General features: G+C 36.4%; 1 protein-coding gene across 1 annotated transcript in view; it reads left to right on the plus strand.

Annotated features, from left to right (window-relative positions):
- The window catches only part of dnah5 (dynein, axonemal, heavy chain 5), a 231,373-nt gene that overhangs the window by 41,604 nt on the left and 165,936 nt on the right, over window positions 1-23,833 (plus strand). The window contains exons 8-13 of the mRNA XM_059945127.1: window positions 1,779-1,892; window positions 14,994-15,101; window positions 15,558-15,680; window positions 17,247-17,462; window positions 18,566-18,673; window positions 19,590-19,675. Of these exons, the coding sequence (XP_059801110.1) occupies window positions 1,779-1,892; window positions 14,994-15,101; window positions 15,558-15,680; window positions 17,247-17,462; window positions 18,566-18,673; window positions 19,590-19,675 (755 nt within the window). The remainder of the gene's footprint in view (window positions 1-1,778; window positions 1,893-14,993; window positions 15,102-15,557; window positions 15,681-17,246; window positions 17,463-18,565; window positions 18,674-19,589; window positions 19,676-23,833) is intronic.

Raw genomic sequence — 23,833 nt, forward strand, 5'->3', positions numbered from 1 at the left:
CTGGCAGTGCAAACCATGTACCCACAATTCCCTGAAATTAAATTTTGCCCTGCCACATTTTTATTGAACTTAATCGCTCGCACCTTAAATGCATGACCTCTGGCAATAAATATTTCAAACCTGGGAATAGCTTACTGGCTGTCTAGCTATTCCTTTCATAATCTTATAAACTTCTGTCAAGTCTATTCCAGAGAAAACAACCCAAGTGTGCCCAACTTCTCCTAATAGCACAGGCCCTCTCATCCAAGCAGCGTATTAGTGAATGTCATCTGCACTGTCTCCAGAACCTCCATGTCCTTCCTATAATGGGGCAATCTGAACTGAATGCAATTTTCCATTAACGGCTTAATCAGAGTTTTATAGTGCTGCAGCATAACTTACTGACTTTTGAACACAGTGCTTTGACTAAGGTAAGCATGCCATATGCCTTCATTGCTACCCTGTCAACTTGTGCAGTCACTTCCAAGGAGTTTTAAAATTGGAACGCAAGATTCCTTTGCACACCAACACTGTTAAGGGTCTTGCCGTTAGTAGTATATTGCCCCTTTACATTTGATCCCCCAAAGTGCATCCACTCACACTTGGCTGGATTAAACTCAGTCTGAAATTTCTCCACCCATAACTTCAACTAATCTATATCTCCTCGCGTCCATTTATTTACTTATTTATTTAGAGATACAGTGTGAAACAGGCAGTTCTGAACCACCAAGCTGCACCACTCAGCGACCCACTGATTTTAATCCCAGCCTAATCACAAGACAATTTACAGTGACCAATGTGGTAGGAATCCAGAGCACCTGGAGGAAACCCACGCACACTTGAAAAGGAACATATGAATTTGTTAAGAGGGAACCAGAATTGAACTTTGAACTCTGCTCCAAGTTGTAAAAGCATTGTGGTAATTTCTACACTACCGTGGCACCCCCTCCTCAGCAATTATCTATCAATGTCACTGTTGTTTGTATTGTCTGCAAGTTTACTAACCCATTGATCTGCATCTTCATCCAATCACATACAGTATATACACAAAGAGCTCCCAATACAGATCCCTGCAGAATATCAGCCAGAATAGGTCCCATTGATCACTATCCTCTATCTTCTCCGGGCAAGCCAATTCCAAATCTAAACTGTGGATCCCATGCCTCTCAGTCTTCTGGAAGAGCCTAGAGTGTGTGGGACCTTGCCAAGATGAATGATGCTATTCGCTGCTAAATAAGTAACTTACGAAGATGCAAAGATTTTCTTTTGAAGATCTTTCAATCTTTCGGTTAAAGATTAACTGAATTAGTTTGGCACAGCATTGAAGGGCCTGTTCTTATTCTGTACTGTTCTAGGTTATATTTTATGTTGTTTTTGAGTGGTCCTTAACACTTGTAAAATGCACTCTTTTGATTATTTGGTATGAGGCTTGAAAGAATTTGAAATGTCTTTGTGGCCCTAGAGCTGGGATCAAATTCTGTTTTTGTTATGTGTACGGTTTATTGTTAGAAACAGCTTGCTGGCCTCATCCATTTGCAGGACTGAATGAAAATCGACCATTTTAATATTTTACGAATGTGGCATCCTGAGTTGGGACCCAGTCTCCTCGAAATTTCTGTTTTCTGTTCCTCTGCTTTTCTATCTGTAGTCACATCTTGTGTTTGTTTATTTATCATTAAATGTTGCCAGGTTGCATTACATTTTCCTTCTTTCAATCATGATTTAATGGTTTAACTCATCAGTGAATGATTTATCATTGTGGTTTTCATAATTGAAACCAATGTGCGTTATATTTATAGACATGGCGAGATCTGGATGCTCGCATCACTGATGCAGCCAATGAGGCAAAAGACAATGTGAAGTACCTTTACACACTAGAGAAATTCTGTGATCCGTTATACAACAGTGATCCTGTAAGTAACGATGTTGGTTAAAGTCATAATTTATGTTGGTTTACATTTTTAAAAAATTCTACTTTTGTTTCTCCTGTCATCTAAGAGCCTGAACTGCCGAGTTTGCACATCACTTTAATAGTAATAAACTTATTGTGTATTTGATTACAGTTAAAGGAAGCTGGGGAAAAAAAACATGTTTATTCATTGCTGAGATGTAATTCTGTTGCTTTGATGATTTCCCTTGTAATTTAGCTGAAGAGGAATTGATTTTCTATAATCACTGTCGTTAAGTAACAAGTGGCCACAGATTTCAAGTTTCATTTGTTGATTGAGTGGTTCTTTTTGCATGAATGTCCTTTTGATGTAGTAACAGTTTCCACCTATATTCATCCTGCCATTATTCCATTGCAGTGCATATTTATGTCACATCTCCTGAATGGCTGGTAATTTTGAAAAGCAGGCCAGATCTTGCTGGATCAGGATCAGCTCACGTCATATAATTTCTTGATGATCTCTAAAACTTAATTCTTCTTTGCAGCACAACTAACTTGAGGGAAAGTGGAGTAAAACGGGGTGGGGGGGGGGAAGAAAGTAGAACCAGTAATTTTAAAGAATTAGGAGACATAGGGAAAGTGGGTGAATTAGAGTCAAATCATGAATAGAAAGCAAAAAACAACATATTTCACTATGTTTTAATGTACATGTGACAAATAAAGCTCATCCTTGATCTCTCTTTAATTTTTAATCAAAATAATAAGCAAAGCTGGACTGTGTGCTGTTAGTAGAACAAAATTAGATCAAGAGCAATGAGAAAAAGAGGCAAAAGAAGTTTTCAGAAGATTATAAACTTAAATCTTAACATTTCCTAAAACTCTCAAAAGTAAGTTAGTACAGTGGAATCCTGTTAGTCAGGACTAGTACATGTTGGCCCAAATAAGCTGCTGGCCCAATTAGCCGAAGTTTCATGGAAATAGTTAAAAAGGTATTCAAAAAGAGGCAAACTGCCTTTCAACTGAGTAACCAATCACGTACTTAAATGAAATACAGAACAAATTAGAGCATTACCAATACTGCGACAGTACTATAAATCTGTGTATTAGCTCCTAATAGTTATCGATGGAGGAATTCACCAAGTGTACACTGACGTGTTCATTTGACTGTAAGTGAACAAATCAGTGCAGATACCTAGTGGAGATAGTTTTCTCATACAATGCTTTTGATGATTGCATTCTCAAAATCTTCATTTTCAGTGTAAAATTCAGAAAGGTGGACAGGAGGATGAATACAGGGTCCTAGTGGAGGACTTTGTCAAATGGTGCAAGCTGAATCATCTGCAGCTTAACGTTAGTAAAACAAGGGAGATGGTGATTGACTTTAGGAAGACTGAGCCTGCACTGTTCCCTGTTACTATTGATGACGAGGACGTGGATGTGATGACAACCTACGAGTACCTGGGGGAGCAGCTGGGTGACAGACATGAGTGGAGCACTAACACAGAGGCTGTGTAGAAGAAGGGTCAGAGTTGCCTCTACTTCCTGAAGAGACCAAGTCCTTCGGAGTATGCAGGCATCTCCTTAACATGTTCTATCAGTGTCTTGTTGCCAGTACAATCTTCTGTGCGGTGGTGTGCTGGGGCAATGGAATCAACACAGGTGATAACAACAGGATCAATAAACTGATTAGAAAGGCTGCTTCTGTTTAGGAGAAACTGGACACACTGGAAGCTGTGGTAGAATAAATGACCCTATGGAAAATCCTGGCAATTCTGGACAATGTTTCTTTACCTTCTTCATGCCACCTTGGCTGAACAGAGGAGTACATTTAGTAATAGACTAAGACAACTGTGCTGCTCCAAAGAGTGCTATATGAAGTCATTTAGGCCATTAGGCTCTGTAATGAGTCAACCTGCAGTGGTGCTAGAAAGTGTGTGAACCCTATAGAATTTTTTCTTTTTCTGCATTCATATGACCTAAAATGTGATCAGATCTTCATGCAAGTCCTAAAACTGGAGAAAGAGAACCCAATTAAATACATTAACACAAAAACATTATACTACTTCACTTATTTATTGAGGAAAATGATCCAATATTACATGTATTTGTTGGAAAAAGTATGCAAACCTCTGGGGTATTGCCTTATACAAAAGCTACTTGGAGTCAGGTGCCCTGATCAATGAGATGAGGTTGGAGGTGTGGGTTGTAGAGATGCCCTGCTTCATAAAAAGACACACAAAGTCAGGTCACTGACAGAAACTGCTCTTCTTAAGAAAGATCTATTTATGCGCACCATACCTTGATCTGAACAACTCTCAGAGAACCTTAGAAGAAGAATTGTAGAGATACATGAAGCTGGAAAAGGCCACAAAAGCATTTCTAAGGACCTGAGTGTTCATCAGTCCACAGTAAGAGGTTTGCAAATGGAGGAAATTCAGTACTGTTGCTACTCTCCCTAGGAGTGGGCATCCTGCAAAGATCACGCCAAGAGCAGAACATGCAAAGCTAAAGGAGGTGATAAAGAACCCAAGAGTACAGCAAAAGAACTGCAGAAATCTCTTGAACTTGCTAAAGTCTCTGTTTATGTGTCCACTATAAGAAAAGCACTGAAAAAAATGGTGTTCACGAAGGAAACCACTGCTCTCTTAAAAAAAGTACATTGCTGCACATCTTAAGTTCACAAAAAAAAATAACACCTGGCACAACTTTCTACAACAATCTGGCACAACTTTCTGTGGACAGATGAGACGGAAGTTGAACTTTTTGGCAGAAATACACATTGCTATGCTTGGAGGAAAAAGGGCACTGCACACCAAAACCTCATCCCAACTGTGACGCATTGGTGGAAAGGAGCATCTTTGTTTGGGGCTGCTTTGCTACCTCAGGGCTTGGACAGGTTGCAATCGTTGAGGGAAAAATGAATTCAGAATTGAATCAAGACATTTTACGAGAGAACGTTAGGGTAGCAGTTTGTCGGGACTTCCGGTGGCTGTAATGGAGTAGGTTGCAGTAGCTACGTGCTCCGAAATTATTCGCTTACTTTGCTGTTTAAACCTATCTCGGTGAGAGCACCATAAGTAGAAAACACTCTAGAAAAGAGGTTACTTTAGAGACTTTGGCTGAAATGTCTCAACAAATGTCAGAGAGACTCGAAAAATTGGATAAACTGGATGACTTGGAATCCAAGTTTGAAACGCTTAATCGGAAACTTGGAAGTATACAGCAGACTGTGAATGACCATGAAATTCGTACTAAGCTACACGAAGAATCTCTGCCGGTGTTGCAGAAGGATATCGAAGGTTTCAAGAAAATTTCTAAGGAACAACTTAAAAAATGCAACGCGTTACTGAAGACATTGACAGATTTGGAGACCAGGAATCGAAGGTGCAATATCAGAATTCTTGGGCTTCCTGAAAAACTGGAGGGTAATCAACCTATCGATTTTTGTGCTCAAATGCTGAAAGATTTATTCCCTGTTATACTATCGGAACTACCAAAATTTGAGTGCATTCACCGAGTTACCCCGCCTAATTGGGATCCTGCCAAACCTTGCTCTATTATCATTCGCTTTTATGACTATCAGATTAAAGAACAGATCCTTCATGAATCAAGGAAGAAACACATATTACAATTTCGTGATCAACAGTTTCGGATTGTTCAAGCTTATCCACCGGAAGTTTTAAGAGCTAAACAGGCTTTTAAAGAGGTCATGTCTGACCTTTCTAAGCTTGGCTGTCGCCTTTTTCTCAGAGATCTGTATAAACTCAAAGTTACTACTTCTGATAATAAGGTTTCTTGGTTTACGAAGCCTGAAGAAGCTAAGAAATTTTTACATAGTCTCCATGCTTAAATTCAAACCTTGAGTTGCTTTATGCTAAATGTTTTAATTTCAGGTGTTCAATCAAGTAATTGGCACTTTGTTGATAACAAGGTTTCTTGGTTTTACGAAGTCTTAATCATTTGTTTGATTAAGTAACTGGCGCCTTGTTATCTTTCAAACTATGCAAAATATGCGGGCAGACTGCATCCATTTTCTCTTTTGCTGTTTTCCTCCTTTATATGGGTTCTCTCATGTTACTTCCTCGCAGCTCTTTTTAAACAAAACGTTATATTCTCTCACTGTTATGTTGATTTTTACCTTCCTTTTGGTAACTTGACTGAAAGTAATTATGTAGGGTGTACATGTAGTAATTACTGAGGAATGAAACTATAGGGTGTTTTGCTTTACTTTAAATTCATTCAGATTTTTCCTATCTTTTGATTATTAATACACCTTTCGGTCTTTTACTGTTTTTCAATAGTATACAATATCCTATATTTCTTATTGCTGGTTTTTGATTTTTTCATTATTTTGCCATTTTGTCATTTTGGTTTTTTTTCCCCTTGAATGCCTTAAATTAGTTATGTAGGAAGCTATCTAAATCGCTTCCCTTTCTAATTATTTTCTATTTGTTTCTTTACTCCTTTTCTTTGCACCAGTAAGTATATGTTGTTTTACTTATTGATTTTCCTTATTTGTCTTTCCTTTTTACCGAGACTAATACTTGTATTTTCCCATGTTTTTTTCTTGTAAATAGCGAACTTTTTTACTTTGATATTTTGCTTTTGTATGTATATATTTACAATTGTTTATTCAGCTCAGCTATACATATATATTTTCTGGAGCCATCGGAGTTTTTGGTTGGGAACGTTATAATGAGTCTTCAGCCTCCCTTGGCTGATTTCGGTCTTTGGGGGGAGGGAGGAGGGAAAGGGGTTCTTCCAGAAAGCTGATTGGAGGTTTTTACTGTTCTATTTATTCGCTATCTACCTGTCTGTGATTACCCTTTATACATTACTAAAGGATACTTGATGGATTCTTTTATTAATATACTCAGCTATAATGTGAAAGTTCTAAATAACCCTGTTAAATGAAATAAGATTTTTTCTTATATCAGGAAACTTAAAACTCGTATAATCTTTCTCCAAGAAACCTATATTCGTAAAGATGATATTTCACACTTTTTCAAAGGATGGAAGGGTATACATTTTCACTCACCCTCTCAATCTAGATCGAGAGGTGTCTCTATCCTGTTTGATCAGAATGTATCCTTTATTCAACATAATGTAATTTCTGATACAAATGGGCGCTTTGTTACTGTTTCGGGTAGTCTTGAGAATAAACTAATCATATTTGCGAATGTATATGCTCCAAATATAGATGACTCCTTGTTCTTTGAACGTCTTTTCTCTTTTCTGCCTGATTTGAATCGGTATTCCTTAGTGATGGGTGGAGATTTTAATTTTTGGCTTGACCCTATATTAGATTGCTCTTCAAGTAAAACCCTGTCACTAATAAATCAGTCTTACTTTTTAAATCTTTTCTATTTCAATGTGGTATTCTCGACGTGTGGCATTTTTTACACCCCCAAGAAAAGGAATATTCATATTTCTCTCAGCTTCATCAGTACTCTCGGATTGACTACTTTTTTATAGATCGAAACTTGCTTCCACTGGTTCAATCCTGTGATTATAAGGAGATTGCTTTGTCTGATAATGCACCTGTGCATCTGGCTTTAAGATTACCTGTTTACTCTGTACCAAACAGAAGTTGGCATTTTAACTTATCATTGTTATCTGATAAAAATTTTCTAAAGTTTTTGGAAAACCATATTACTTTTTTCTTTAAAGAAAATTTTAAAGGAGATACTGCTGGTACTATAGCCTGGGATACTTTTAAAGTGTATATTTGTGGAGAAATTATCTCTTACTCTACCTATATAAAGAAAAAAGCTGACAAAGAAAGTTCTGACCTAGCAGTGATATTAAAAGACCTTGATCGAAAGTATGCCCTATCTCCAGATCCAAGTATATATAATAAGTGGATTGAAATCCAATCCAAGTATAATCTTCTGCTGATTTACCCAATTGAACAACAGCTGTTGAATTCAATTCAATTTTACATTCATGGGGATAGAACAGGTAGTTTATTAGCCAATCGCTTAAAATCTTTTACAGTTAATTGTCAAATCACAGAAATTTTTAAAGATAATGGTACTAAGATATCTGACCATTCTGAAATTAACAACGTATTTAAAGACTTTTACCTTAAGTTGTATCAGTCTGACTCTTCTTTAGATGATACCTATATAAATGCTTTTTTCAGTAATATCAACATTCCTACATTGTCTGCTGACAGTTAGATTAGCCTATTTCCAATGAAGAAGTTGCTGAGGCTATACGTGCTTTACATTCTGGTAAGACCCCAGGACCTGATGGCTTTCCTGGGGAGTTTTATAGAACTTACACTACGTTACTTACACTTTATTTATCCTCTGTTTTATCAGAATCCTTTAAATCAGGTAAACTCCCGCAATCTTTTTATGAAGCTTTTATTTCTCTTATTCTTAAAAAAAATCCAGCTGAATGTTCTTCATACAGACCGATCTCTTTATTAAATGTTGATGCCAAAATCTTAGCTCGAAGACTAGAAAATATTTTACCATCCATTATATCACATGACCAGACAGGATTTATTGAAAATTGTTACTCACATTTTAATATACATTTAATTGGTTGTTGAATGTGATATATTCACCATCCAAACTTGGATGCAAAAAAAGCCTTTGATAGGATTGAGTGGAATTATCTTTTTAAGACGTTAGAAAAGTTTAATTTTGGGCCTAATTTTATTCGTTGGGTTAAATTAATTTACTTGTCTCCTACCGCTCAGGTTATTACTAACTCTCAAATTTCTAAGCCCTTTAAGTTACAGCGGGGAACTAGACAAGGTTGCCCTCTTAGTCCTTTACTTTTTGCTTTAGCTATAGAACCCTTAGCAATTGCATTTCGAGAATCTAAGGACATTTCTGGTATACTAATGGAAGGTATGGCTCATAAAATTTCATTATACGCTGGTGATATTTTACTTTGTATCTCTAACACTGAAACTTCTTTACCGGTTCTTTCTTTAATTTCCCAGTTTAGTTCTTTTTCAGGATATAAGCTGAACTTGCATAAAAGTGAGCTATTTTCTTTAAATGACCTAATGTCGTCAAATGCCAAATTTCCATTCCAAGTTGTTACAAGTCAATTTACATATCTAGGTGTAACAATTACTAAAAACTTCAAGAATTTATTTAAAGAAAACTTAAACCCCTTATTGAATTAAGTGAAAAAGACGCTTTCTAAATGGTGTCCTCTTTCTTTATCCCTAATTGGCCAAATTAATTCGATTAAAATGAAGATTCTTCCTAAATTTTTATATCTTTTTCAGGCCTTACCTATTTTTATTCCTAAGACCTACTTTGATTCTTTAGATTCAATTTTAACATCTTATATTTGGAATAATAAGCAAGCTCATTTAAGTAAATTTTCCTACAAAGAAATAAAGAGATGGGTGGATTAGCCCTACCCAATTTTAGGTTTTACTATTGGGCTGCCAATATAAGGAATATTACTTTCTGGTCTTATTATATTTATCGTAAAGACTGCCCATCATGGGTCTCCTTAGAAGTTAATTCTGTTAAAAATTCCTCTATTGTCTCTCTTCTTGGATCATATTCTTTTTCAGCAAATAAAATAACAGATAACATAATTGTTAAGCAAACGTTAAGGATTTGGTCTCAATTTAGGAAATTTTTTGGATTAGTGAATTTTTCATTATCATCTCCCATTCTTCTTAATTTTTTTTATCCCTTCCATGACTGATAAAGTCTTTAAGGATTGGGATGAACTAGGTATTAAGTGTTTTTGGGACCTGTTTATCTCAGGATCTCTTGCTTCATTTGACCAATTGTCAACTAAATTTGCACTCCCAAAAACACATTTTTACAGATACCTTCAAATTAGAGATTTCTTACATTTCCAATTAACTTCTTTTCCTATAGGTCCTGAAAAAAAAATTACTGGACAATCTTTTAAATTTAAAACCTTTTGTTAATGGTTCTATTACTGGTATCTATAACTTGTTGATTGAATCTAGACAAGACTTTCTAGATAAAATTTAAAAAAAGCTTGGGAGGATGACCTAAGTTGTTAGATTTCTTTTCTTTCTTTGTCATTCTTTTTATTATTATTATTAATATTATTAATATCAACAAAATAAAATTGATACATAGATAATGGGATTACAAACATACACATTTCAACTGAACATGAAAGAATACATAAGCAATGGTTACAGTATAAATGAGTATTCCCAAATCATGGACGATACAAGTAACAAATAAACAAGGCAAACCTAGGTATATCATAATATATATATTAAAAAAAACAAAAAAGAAAAAGAAAAAAAATTATGCAAAAAGAACTAATCTAATAATCTAATAACTAATAGGGAAAAAAACAAAAAAAGAGAAAAAGAAAAAATGGAAAAAAAGGGCTGTTTATAATATTTCACAAAAATACAAAATCATCAGTGTCGTCAACTCCGATCCTCTCAACATATATAAAATCGAAACTGGAAAAACAAATAGGCTTGGAACAGGGTCACATTACATCATATGAAAATATTGAATAAATGGTCTCCATATCTTTTCAAATGTAATAGAAGTATCAAATACACTACTTCTAATTTTTTCTAAATTTAGACATAGCATAGTTTGAGAAAACCAATGAAATACGGTAGGAGGATTAATTTCTTTCCAATTCAACAAAATAGATCTTCTAGCCATTAATGTAAGAAATGCAATTATTCGACAAGCAGAAGAGGATAAATGGAGTGAGTCCATCATTGGTAAACCAAAAATTGCAGTAATAGGATGAGGTTGTAAATCAATGTTCAATACCTTAGAAATAATATCAAAAATGTCTTTCCAATATTTTTTTCAGAAGCGGACACGACCAGAGCATATGAGTTAAAGACGCTATCTCAGAATGACATCTGTCACAAATAGGATTTATATAGGAATAAAAATGAGCCAATTTATCCTTGGACATATGAGCCCTATGCACAACCTTAAACTGTATTAATGAATGTTTAGCACATATAGATAATGTATTAACTAATTGAAGAATTTTATCCCAATTCTCAATAGGGATAGTAAGGTTAAGTTCTCTTTCCCAATCATTTTTAATCTTATAGAAGGGCTCTGAACATATCTTCATAATTATATTGTAAAGTTTTGATATTAGCCCTTTCTGAGAAGGATTTAGTTCAAACAAATTCTCCAAAATACCTGAAGACACAAAATTTGGAAAAGTAGGAAGTACAGTATTTAAGAAGTTCCTAATCTGTAAATATCTAAAAAAAATGAAATCTAGGCAAATTATATTTATTAGATAATTGTTCAAAAGACATAAAACAATTATCCAAAAATAAATCGGAAAATCGTAGTAATCCTTTAGTCTTCCAAGCTGAATAAGCTTGGTCTATAATAGAAGGATAAAAAAAGCAATTGGATACAATAGGAATATTTAAAACAAACTGAGTCAACCCAAAAAATTTCCGAAATTGAAACCATATACGTAAGGTATGTTTAACTATCGGGTTGTCAATTCATTTCGGCAACTTAGAAAGAGCAAAGGGAAGAGAAGTCCCTAAAATAGAACCCAATGAAAATCCTTGTACAGATTTAATTTCCAGGTTCACCCTTTGAGGGCTAAAAGATGTATCCCAATCCTTTAACCAACATATCAAATATCGGATATTAACTGCCCAATAATAAAATCTAAAATTAGGCAATGCCAATCCACCTTCCTTCCCTGCCTTCTGTAAATATTTTTTTACCTAATCTAGGATTTTTATTCTGCCATATATGAGGAAATTTTTGAATCAACATGAGCAAAAAAAGATTTTGGAATAAAAATTGGTACCGCTTGAAATATATATAAAAACTTGGGTAAAATAACCATCTTAATAGCATTAATCTGACCTATCAGAGATAAAAATACTGGTGATCATTTAGTAAACAATCATTTAATCTGTTAGATTTCTGATGATAGATGGAATAAAATTCTTAAATGGGTTAATAAATCATCTTTCTGAGCTCGTCATTCTCTTCTACAATTTAAAGTGGTTCATAGAGCTTACATTTCTAAACAGAAGCTGTCCAGTTTTTATCCGAATGTTTCTCCATTTTGTAATAAATGTAACTCTGCTGATGCCTCTTTAATTCATATGTTTTGGTTTTGCCCTAAAATTGAAAAGTTTTGGCGGGAAGTATTCCATACCTTCTCACAACTTTTTAGGGTCCAATTTGACCCAAATCCCCTTACTGCCTTGTTTGGTATTATTGCAGATGAAGATATAACTTTAAATACTTCTAACCTACAGGTTTTAGTTTTTACCTCTCTTTTAGCAAGGAGAGCAATCTTGCTTAAATAGAAGGAGTCTACCCCTCCTACACATCTTCAAAGGCTACGTGATATTATGTCTTATTTAAATTTAGAAAAGATCTGCTGCTCGGTCTTAAATTCGAAACAATCTTTTTATGATATCTGGGGACCTTTCCTAAATTACTTTTCTAATTTATAAAGTTTAACAGTGCACTGACTTTTATGTATATTTTTATCTTCTCTTCTTAAGCGAATATGTTTTCTTTTCTAATTTATCCATTATCATCCATCAGCTTTTTTCTTTGGTAGTTGGTAGGGGGTTGACTTTTTTTTACATAAAATTATTTTTTTAATGGTGTATGACCTATCTTTAAATTTTTGATTACATAGTGGTATGCCTTTATGTTTTATGCCATAACATTTTGATCAATTTTATCGCAATATATAAATGTACACAAGTTATGTTGAGATGTATCTATGTGTTGCACTCTGTAAATCTTGTTTTTTTTCTTCTGAATAAAAATATTGTAAAAAGAAAAGAAAGCAGTTTGTCACCTGAAGCTTAATAAAAGTTAGATAATGCAACAAGATAACGATCCAAAAGAAGAGTAAGTCAACAGAATAGATTAAAAAGAAGAAAATCTGTGTTTTAGAATGGACAAGTATTTTGAAAGTCCTGACCTTAAATCTATAGAAGTCTATAGAAATATTTTAGAAGGACCTGAAGCAAGCAGTTTATGCAAGGAAGCCCACCAACATCCCAGAGTTACAGCAGTTTTGTAAGCAGGAATGGCCTAAGAATCCTCCAAGCCGATGTGCAGGACTGATCAACAGTAACTGGAAACGTTTGCTTGAAGTTATTGCTGTACATGGGGGTCACGCCAGTTACTGAAAGCAAAGGTTCACATACTTTTTCTGACAAATACATGTAATATTGGATAATTTTTCTCAAATGTAAAAGTATAATTTTTTTTGTGTTATGTAATTAATTGTGTTCTGTTTATCTAGTTTTAGGACGTGTGAACATCTGATCACATTTTAGGTTATATTTATGCAGAAATAGAGAACATTCTATAGGGTTCACAAACATTTTAGCACCACTGTATAGCCAGGGAAATGACAACCCCCTTCTGTTAGACTGTCAGAAGTAACTTCTTTAAAATTCTTTCTGGCTCCTAATATTTGTATATCTGTGCACTTTTAATGTAACTGTACCACTGTAATGTTAGATGCTTCACCTGTGAGCTTCTGGCTAGCTGCCTTCTCCTCACCCAACTTTTTATTCTGACGTCTTTCCCCTTCCATTTCAGTTCTGAAGGGTCTCTGCTCAAAATGAAGACTGTTTCTTTAGATGTTGTCTGACCTGCTGAGTTCCTCCAGCATTTTGTGTGTGTTCTAATTTGTTTGACTGCTTGTTTCACACCGACGATCAGTGACAAAAGTAACTGCTTTTTGAACAGAAATACACACAACAGATGCTATTTAAAAAACGTTCACTCTGAATGTGGTATAGCTTCTAGAGGAAACACAGGTACAGACAACTAATGCTAGTTAGAAATTGTTCGGCAACAGCCTCCAGTCCCAAATAAACGACAGGAGTCCTGGCTATTTTCTCAATTAGTTTTTGTTCTTTAAGAGTTGTCCCAGATAAACAGCTGCCACAATTAACTGATAGTCCAATTCGCCAAGATCCACTGTGCATTCTTTCTGTTCTGTCGCATGGATATTGTTTGACATGCCATTAACAGTTATAATACTCAACTAGTGCTTCGTGTATATGTTATAGTCCTAATTCTCATTGGGAAAGTTAATAGGCAAATAGTGGGCAAGTTCTTAAAAATGATTTACCAACTTGAAATCTCATTTGTTTTAAGCCAATTATCAGGACAGGATGAGCTAAGCACGAACCTCTGAAGAGTTAGAACTTGTGGTGTATTTCTTAAGATCCCAGATGATTTCCTGGTTTGTTGTGTATTTAATATTCCAGGAGTGTTTGAATAATCTTGTAAATAAATTGCTTGATTAAACATTCTTTGTTGTTTATATAAGTCATTGTGGTTATATTTAAAAATGCATGAATTGCATGCATCATGACGCTACTACGTGACGTGCACATATGTCACTTAAAGTAAAAACAAAGATGGATGCACATTTTGGACTCCTGTGTTTTCATTTGAATTAGTTTAATGGTTTGGAGATACAAAATTTAACAGGCTGACTCGCTGTGGTGAACTATGTGCCTGTCTGGACACGCCCCCTGCTGACTGCTCCTGTGGCTCCTCCCACAGGCCCCTGTATAAAGGCGATCTGAGGCCTGACGCTCGGCCTCAGTCTCCAGGTCATAGTATGATGGACACTCACTCCTGGTTCCTTCTTCCAGTCAATAAAAGCAGATATCTCGCCTTACGTCTCAGTGTGAGTTATTGATGGTGCATCACTCGCACAATACTTTTAGAGTCACAGAGCACCATAGCTCCGCAACAGGCTCTTCAGCCCATCCAGTCTTTGCTGAACTGTTATTCTAACTGGTCCCATTTCCTGTATCTGGATCATAGCCCTCCCATCAATGTGCTTATCTGAACTTCTGAATATTGCTATTGAATTTGCATCCACCACTTCCACCGGCAGCTTGTTCCACATGCACACACTGCCCTTTGAGTGAACCCTTTTGGATTTTAAATCTCTTTTGGATTTAAAAAAGATTATAGAATTCATTTCTTGAGGAAGTTTTGAGCTAATAATAAGAAAATGAGAGGAGTCTGATATGTGTGACGTATTTTCAAATGATGATAATCTTACCAGTTGAGAAAATTGTTATTGCACTCTTTACAGGATTTAAATTTGACATGTATTTTAAACTTTAATGTAGGTTTCCATGGTGGAAGCGATTCCAGGCTTGATCAATGCAATTAGAATGATTCATAGTATCTCCCGCTATTACAATACTTCAGAAAAGATTACCTCTTTATTTGTAAAGGTATTGTATTAAAATTATATTCTGGTCTGTTTTTAGTCTATTATTAATCCAACACAATGACTTTATCATTTCCTGTTGGAGTCAACTTCTGTACATACAATCAGTCTATGTATCGTATATAAACTAATCTTATGTATTTATATTAATTGCATTTGTATGGTGTTCCTTATGCTTAGTGTGTTTTTATACTGCGTCAGATCTGGAGTAACAATCATTTTGTTCTCCTTTATACTTGTGTACTGATGAATGACACTAAGCAATCTTAAATCTTGAATTAAAATTCTGCCAAATGAAAATGCAGAAATAAGCCAATACTGATCACATATTCTCCAGTGGGCGCATTACATATTTTTGTTTTCTATTAATTTGCATTTTGTACATTATATTAAGAAAATTACTTGAAGAAAATGTAAATTTTTCTTCTTGAGTTAAGATATTTTTGTTGTTAATTTTCAGGTGACCAATCAGATGATAACTGCCTGCAAAACATACATAACAAATAATGGCACTGTTACAATTTGGGATCAACCACAGGAAGTGGTAATTAAAAAACTGATGTCTGCAATTCACTTAAACCAGGTAACAACACTATCCTAATACAGCTGAATCTTTTAAAATCTCTTTTTTATATTTTTGGATCAATGTAAGTTTTCACACAAGAGCTTTTTTTTAAAACAAATTTGCTTTTTGAGCATGGGTCTTTTGTCACTAGGTGTGCATAGCATGTCACTTAAGTTTGGTGACAGTGTCTTTCTAGGCAGGTGATTCTGCAGGCTTGTAAGATGCTAATGAAGAAGCCTACTTGAAGAACTTTGGTGTGAATGTATTGTAGATGGTGCAATAATCATGTTGATTTGGTTGGTGGTGGGAATGCCAGTCAGGCGGCAGTTTTTATTTTGCCCTCAATAGCATTGTTGGAGCTGCACTCTTCCAGCTAATGGCATGAGAACACCTCATTGTGCTCTTAAATTGCAGACTTTATCTTAATAAATGTTCTTTTTAAGTTGCTGCATTAACATTTTTGCTGCAGTTTTAATTCCTCTTTTTCAGTGGGGCTTCTCAAGTCCTTGCCAATGTTTATGAATCATTTAAATATTTTAATCTGTCTTGTATATGAATACCTGATGTGTTTATGTAGGTATATTTTATAAATTAATTTTACACATTCACATCAATTATTCTGAAGCATTGCATGCCTATTGCCATTTAAGTATGCCTAACTGTGCTTACTTTCAGTGGCTGTTAGCCTTGCACAAACTGGTGTGTTTGACTGGCATGGAGAGCAGTATGTTTCACACAGTAAATGGGACTAACCTGCATTGATTGTCATTATTGAAACTGGTTTGGTATCTTGCAGGATCCAAACAGCTGGAGCTATGAAGTCTAATTCTGAGGCTATTAAGTCCCCTGTATTAACCTCTATTTTCATTTATATCCATGAATTCAATGAGATTACTTCAGATGAAAGCATTATATGCTGACTATCATGCCTGTTTGTCCTAATCCCACCTACCTGCATTAATTCCATTTCCCACTAGACCCTGCAAGTTCAAATACCACTCCAGATGCTTCTTAAATATTGTTACCGTTCTTGACTCCTTCACCTTTTCAATTTAAGTTTAAGCAAGGATTTCCCTTTCTAAGTTCATGTTATTATGATACATCCATTGCTTAACTTTGCTTTCTTCAATGGAAGTAGTCAAAGCTTCATATGTTGAATTAAAAGTACAGCAGTAAGGGTGACTCTTTAATCCCAGCAAGGCAACATACTCAGAGTGTGAGTTGAAAGTTTTCAACTTGGTAGCTTTCAGATGTATTTCAAAACAGTAATTCCATTCCTATTAAAATAAAAAATGCATTACCATAGTGTTTAATACCATGAGTATTGTCTAGTGTGTGCTGTATTTATGAAAGTAAAATATTGGAGTTAACAAGGTCAAATTCATAGTGAAAGAAGAGCTAGACATCCATGAATTGAGTACAAAAGGAATATTTTCTAAGTAGAGACTTCTGTTTAAGCACTGTATAGCCCAGATATTTGGATTTTACTTGTGTCACAGATTGCCAGGTACAGAATGATTTCCAAGCATGCTGACAGGTATCTAAGTTTCTGCCTTTTAAGATGGTGTGTTTCATATTTTGCAGGAATATCAGCGCTGTTTTCATAAAATAAAACAAAAACTTGAACAAAGCCCAGCAGAACGACAGTTTGATTTCAGTGAAATGTACATCTTTGGCAAATTTGATACATTTCAAAGGCGCCTGAATAAGATTATTGGCATATTCAGGACCATATCTGCATACGCTGCTCTCCAGAATTCTAAGATTGAAGGAGTGGAAGCTCTGTCCCATCAATTTCAGGTACTTTCTTGAAGCTTTGTTTAGTGTAAAGAAATGCTTACAGTCAATTTTTTTTGCTGTGATAACTAATCAATTATTTTAATTCTCAAATTGCAGTGAAAGGTGCAGTGCCTCTAGTTCATTACTGTGGTTTGGGGAGTTGGGGATAAAGTTTTATTTTGTCAAAGTTGATAAGAATTTTCCCAAGATTGGAAGGTTGATAACCACCCAACTGAGGGCCAATGTTACAAGGAGTCAATTCTGGTTGATTCTTTCAAACCAATGAATAATGCATTGCTATGTTATAGAACATAGAAGATTACAGCACAAGAAAAGGCCATTTGGCTCAGTGTTGTGCCGAATTAGCTAAAAAGCAAATCTAAACCACCCAAACACTGATCTCTCCTACCTACACCATGTCCATATCCCCCCATCTTCCTGTGCTTATCCAAACATCTCTTAATGGCCTGTAATGTACCAGGTAGTGCATTCCAGGCATCCATGATACTCTGAATTAAAAAAAAATACATACCCCTTACATCCCCCTTGAACCTGCCTTCAATGCATATCCCGTGGTATTAGGCAATTCAACCCTGGGAAACAGATGCACGCTGATGCCTCTCGTAACCTTGTAAACCTCTGTCAGCTCCAGACAAAAAAACCCAACTTTATCCAGCCTCTTGTGATAGCACATGCCATCTAAACCAGACAGCATCCTAGAAGAGGATAAAATATATAATTTGTCTTTCTAAAAGGATCAGAAAGATTTCTAGAATTCCTTTTTGTACTTTAATCTTTATGCACCTGTTTATTTGTTGAAATGGAGAGAGCACGGTTTTAATGTTTTGTGTATCTTTAAAGATTTTAGCATTTTGTAACTTGTGAGAATATGTTAAAATTGTGAAGCAGACTCCTTTATATGGATCTATAGTTAGCTGCTGGGAATGAATGGTAAGTATCTTTTGTTGTCTCAAAAGAGAGCTTGTGAAAAATATAACTGAATGAGGCTTAAGTCTGAATGAAAAAACAGGGAAGTTACAGAATCCAGATATAAAAATTAGATATTGGAGAATTTATTGACTTTGCAAACATGACCAATCCAGTAATGAGTGTTGTTTTCTCAGAGCATTGTTATGGGTTTGAAGAAAAAGCAGTATAACTTCCTAGATCAGAGGAAAGCTGATTTTGATCAAGATTATGATGATTTTTGTAAGCAGACTGATGATGTGCATGTAAGTATCAAAGGTGCTGTGAGGGAAGAAATAACCAACTGTTTTGTAGAATGCCTGGCTATATATAGTTATCTAAAAAATAAATTTAAAGATATTTGCATAATTTCTTCCAACATTTATCAGGTACGACAGAAGCTTCTCAGAATGATCTTCCAGAATTTTGTATTTTCTTTTCTAAGCTTAGTAAATATCATTTGTCATTTGATTTGAAATTAATCTTGAGGTTTGAAATGTATAACTGCGCTGTTACAATCTGAAGCACTCTCTAGAGTAATACACTTTATGGAGCATTACATTTTTTAAACTTCATTCAGTAATATTCATGTATTGGGTAGTAGCAGTTTTAATTGAATATTTATGAATATCTTTGATATTTGTTTTATAGAATGCTTGATCATGAAATTGCAGTATCTAGAAATTCACTAAGGATATCTGCTGAAAAAAAGTTAAAATGATTTAAAATAACTTTCAGAAGATTAAAAAAGCACAAATGTGTGCATGTGCATATAAACACACTTAAAACATCTAAACTAGTCAAGCAAAAGTATCTTTGTATATTTCTCCTGCTAGCTATTTTTTTGATTTCACTGGGTCAAGCACATTAATATGACAGACCTTCAGTTGTTTTATTTTCCATTCTGAAAGCTTGGAAATCAATGGACTCTTGTATGATCCCTGGGGATTCCATAAGGAGTCTATCTGAACAATGCAGAGGATTGACTGAATAGTGTAGCTCTCAATCTGGAATTATCTAATTATGGGGTTTCTGCTAGGGTAACTGATTTATGTAGTAGAAGTACCTTATTGTGATTGATTAAATGCATTATATATTGTCTTACAACTAAAGTAAAAGTTTGGTTTTCAAATTTTCTGCATCCATTATTGCAATCTGAATTCAAATGTTCTCCTTGCACAGAGCCAGCTCAAGGTATTTATAGAAAGCACAGTTGAAAAAATTAAGGGCACAGAACAAGCTCTGATGCTACTGAAGAAGTTTGAAAGGTAATATAATTAGTTTTAAAGGTTGACTTGTTTCATGCCATCGGTCTGAAAAGGGTGCCATGCATGACCCAAAATATAACTTTGAGTTTTATTAATACTATTTGGAGAACTATTATGCCTAACTAGCATCTCGACCATTGTAAGAAAGTGAATTTTATATTTCCGCACCTGGAGCGGAGCGTTTATGAGAAGGATGGCTCGAGCATATTGTATTAGGAATATTCCCTGAGCCTTAGAAAAAATTAAAGCAAAAATATTTTTGAAAAGCACAAAGCACATTCATTCCTGTGTATTTGCAACAAGGAATTTGATTATCTAGAACATTGAAAAAATAGAACACTAAAATCGGAATTAGAATCAGGTTTAATATCATCGGCATATGTCATGAAATTTGTTAACAGTGGTGGTAGTACAATGCAATACATGATAATATTGAAACAATAAATTAATCATTTATACTATATATATATAAAATAGTTAAATTAAAAATAGTGCAAGGACAAATAGTAAAAGTGAGGTGGTGTTCATGGGTACAAAGTCCATTTAGGAATCAAATGACAGAAGGACTAGATAGGTTGGATGTGGAGATGATGTTTCCTATGGCAGGCTATCCAGAACTAGAGGGCACAGCCTCAAAACTGAAGGATGATCTTTTAGAACAGTGGTAAGAAGGAATTTTTTTTAGCCAGAGAGCAGTGAATCTGTGGAATGCTCTGCCACAGACTGCGGTGGAGGCCAAGTCTGTGGGTGTATTTAAGGTGGATGTTGATAGTTTGGTCAGAGCATCAAAGAATATGGCGAGAAGGCTGGTGTATGGGGTTGAGTGGGATCCAGGATCAGCCATGATGGAATGGTGGAGCAGACTCGATTGGCTGAATGGCCTAATTCTGCTCGTACTTTTTATAGTCTTATGGGAAGAAACTGTTCCTGAATGCGGAGTGGGTGCCTTCAGGCTTCTGTGTCATCTTCCTGATGGTAACAATGAGAAAAGGGCAAGCCCCAGGTGATGGAGGTCCTAAATGATGGACACCACCTTTCTGAGACATCACTCCTTGAGGATCTCTTGGATACTACAGAGGCTAGTACTCAAGCTGGAGCTAACTAACTTCACAACTTCCTGTAGGTTCTTTTGGTCTTGTGCAGTAGTACCCCCCACCTCGCCCACCCCAAACCAGACAGTGATGCAGCCTGTCAGAATGCCCTCCACAGTACATCTGTAGAAGTTTTTGAGTGTCTTAGGTGACAAATCAAATCTCCTCAAACTCTGAATGAAAACTAGCTGCTGTCTTGCCTTCGTTATAGCTGCATCGATATGTTGGGAGCTGGTTAGATCCTCAGAGATATTAACACCCAAGAGCTTGAAATTGCTCACTCTCTCCACATCTGATCCCTCTTTGAGGGTTGGCTTATGTTCCCTTCTCTTACCCTTTCTGAAGTTCACAGTCAACTCTTCGGTTGACTGACAGTGAGTGCAAGGTTGTTGCTGCACAACCATTCAACTAGTTGGTATATCTCCCTCCTGTACGCCCTCTCATCTCCATCTGAGATTCTGCCAACAATGGTTGTATCATCAGCGAATTTATAGATGGCATTTAAGCTATACCTAGCCACACAGTCATGAGTCTAGAGAGAGCAGAGCAGTGTACACATGCCTGAGGTGCACCAGTGTTGATTGTCAGTGAGGCGTTTTTAATACCAATCCGCGCAGATTGTGATTTCCCAGTTAGGAAGTTGAAGATCCAATTGCAGAAGGGAGGTATGGAGGCCCAGGTTCCATAGCTTAGCAATCAGGACTGTAGGAACGATGGTGTTAAATGCTGAGCTGCAATCAACGACCAGGATCCTGGACATAGGTGTTTTCATTGTCTGGGTGATCTAAGACTGTGTGATGAACCATTGAGATTGCATCTGCCATAGACCTATTGTAGCAATAGGCAAATTGCAGTGGCTTCAGGTCCTTGCTGAGGTAGGAGTTTATTTTGGCCATGACCAACTTCTCGAAGCATTTCATCACTGCTGATGTGAGTGCTACTGGATTGTAGTCATTAAGTTAGCTCACACTACTCTTGTGCACTGGTATAATTGTTGCCCTTTTGAAGCAGATGGGAACTTCTGACTGTGGCAATGAGAGGTTGAAAATGTCCTTGAATACACCCGCCAGTTGGTTGGCACAAATTTTCAGAGCCTTACCAGGGCTGAAAGACAGCCTGATGTCGGCTTCTGAGACAGATCACAGGGACCCTGTGGCCGCGTGAGTTTCCTCCCGCATTCCAAAGATGTATGGGATATTAGTAGGTTATTGGTCACATGGGTGTAATTGGGTGGCTGGACTCATTGAGCCAGAAAGGCCTGATACCAAGTTGTGTCTCTAAATAAATAAGACTTTGGTACCATAACGATTCGAAAGATTAACTTTATTTGTGACATGCACATCAAAACATACAGTGGAATGCACGATTTGTACCAACAACCAACACATTCTGAGGAAGTGCTGGAGTCAGCCATGCTTCCAGCTCCAAACTAGCATGCCCACAATTTACTAATCCTAAGTCCACTTCAGAGGGGGTGGAGTTCGTTAGGTTTGTTCAGGAAGATTTCCTGACGCAATATGTAGATAAGCTAATTAGAGGCGAGGCTGTACTTGCTCTGGTATTGGGAAATGAATCTGGTCAGGTGTCAGATCTCTTGGTGGGGGACCATTTTGGAGGTAGTGATCACAACTCTATCTCCTGGAGAGGGATAGGAGCAGACAATGTGGGAAAACATTTAATTGGGGTAGGGGGAAATATGATGCTATTAGGCAGGAACTTGGGAACATAAATTGGGAGCAAATGTTCACAGAGAAATGCATGGCAGAAGTGTGGCAAATGTTCAGGGAAAACTTGCATGGCACTCAGCATAGCTATGTTACATTGAGGCAGGGAAAAGATGGTAGGGTAAAAGAACCATGGTGTATAATGGATGTAGAAAATCTAGTTAAGAAGAAAAGAAAAGCTTATGAAAGCTTGAAGAAACTAAGTACTTTTAGAGCTCTAGGAAATTATAAAGGCGCCAGAAGGCAGCTCATGAATGAAATTAGGAGAGCTAGAAGGGGCCATGAGAAGTCCTTGGTGAGCAAGATTAAAGAAGACCCCAAGGCATTTTACAAGTATGTGAAGAGCAAGAGGATGAGCCCTGTGAGAATAGGACCAAAAGAGTGAGAGTGGAAACGTGCATGGAGCCGGAGGAGGTAGGGGAGGTACCTAATGAATACTTTGCTTCAATATTCACCAGTGAAAAGGACCTTGGCAAGTAATGAGACATGGGATCCAAGGTGACCTTGCTTTTTGGATCCTGAACTGGCTTGTCCACAGAAGGCAAAGGGTGATTGTGCACGGTTTGTATTCTGCATGGAGGACAGCAACGAGTGGTGTTCTGCAGGGATCTGTTCTGGGATCCCTCCTCTTTGTGATTTTTATAAATGACCTGGATAAGTAAGTAGAAAGGTGGGTTAGTAAATTTGCTGATGACACCAAAATTGGGGGTGTTGTGGATCGTCTGGAGGGTTGTCAGAGATTACAGCTTGACATCTATAGGATGCAGAACTAGGCTCAGAAATGGCGGATGGAGTTCAACCCAGTTATGTGTGAAGTGGTTCATTTCAGTAGGTAAAATTTGAAGACCAAATGGAATATTAATGGTAAGACTCTTGGTAGTGCGGAGGATCAGCAAGATCTTGGGTCCACGTCCATAGGACACTCAAAGCTGTTGCTAGGTTGACTGTGTGGTTAAGAAGGCGTATGGTGTGTTGGCAGTTAGCAACCATGGGATTGAGTTTAAGAGTTGTGAGGTAAAGTTACAGCTATATAAGGGCTTAGTTAGACCCCACTTGGAGTACTGTGTTCAGTTCTGGTCACCTCATTACAGGAAGGATGTGGATACTATTGTGAGTGTGTAGAGATTTACAAGGATGTTGCCTGGATTGAAGAGCATGCCTTACTCAACTTAGGTTGAGTGAACTTGGCCTTTTTTCCTTGGAGCAACGGAAGATGAGAGGTGACCTGATAGAGCTGTATAAAATGATGAGGGGCATTGATCGTGTGGATAACCAGAGGCTTTTTCCCAGGGCTGAAATAGCTAACACGAGAGGCATAGTTTTAAGGTGCTTGGAAGTAGGTA

This window comes from Hypanus sabinus, chromosome 20, assembly GCF_030144855.1.
Source record: "Hypanus sabinus isolate sHypSab1 chromosome 20, sHypSab1.hap1, whole genome shotgun sequence".
NCBI lineage: Eukaryota > Metazoa > Chordata > Chondrichthyes > Myliobatiformes > Dasyatidae > Hypanus > Hypanus sabinus.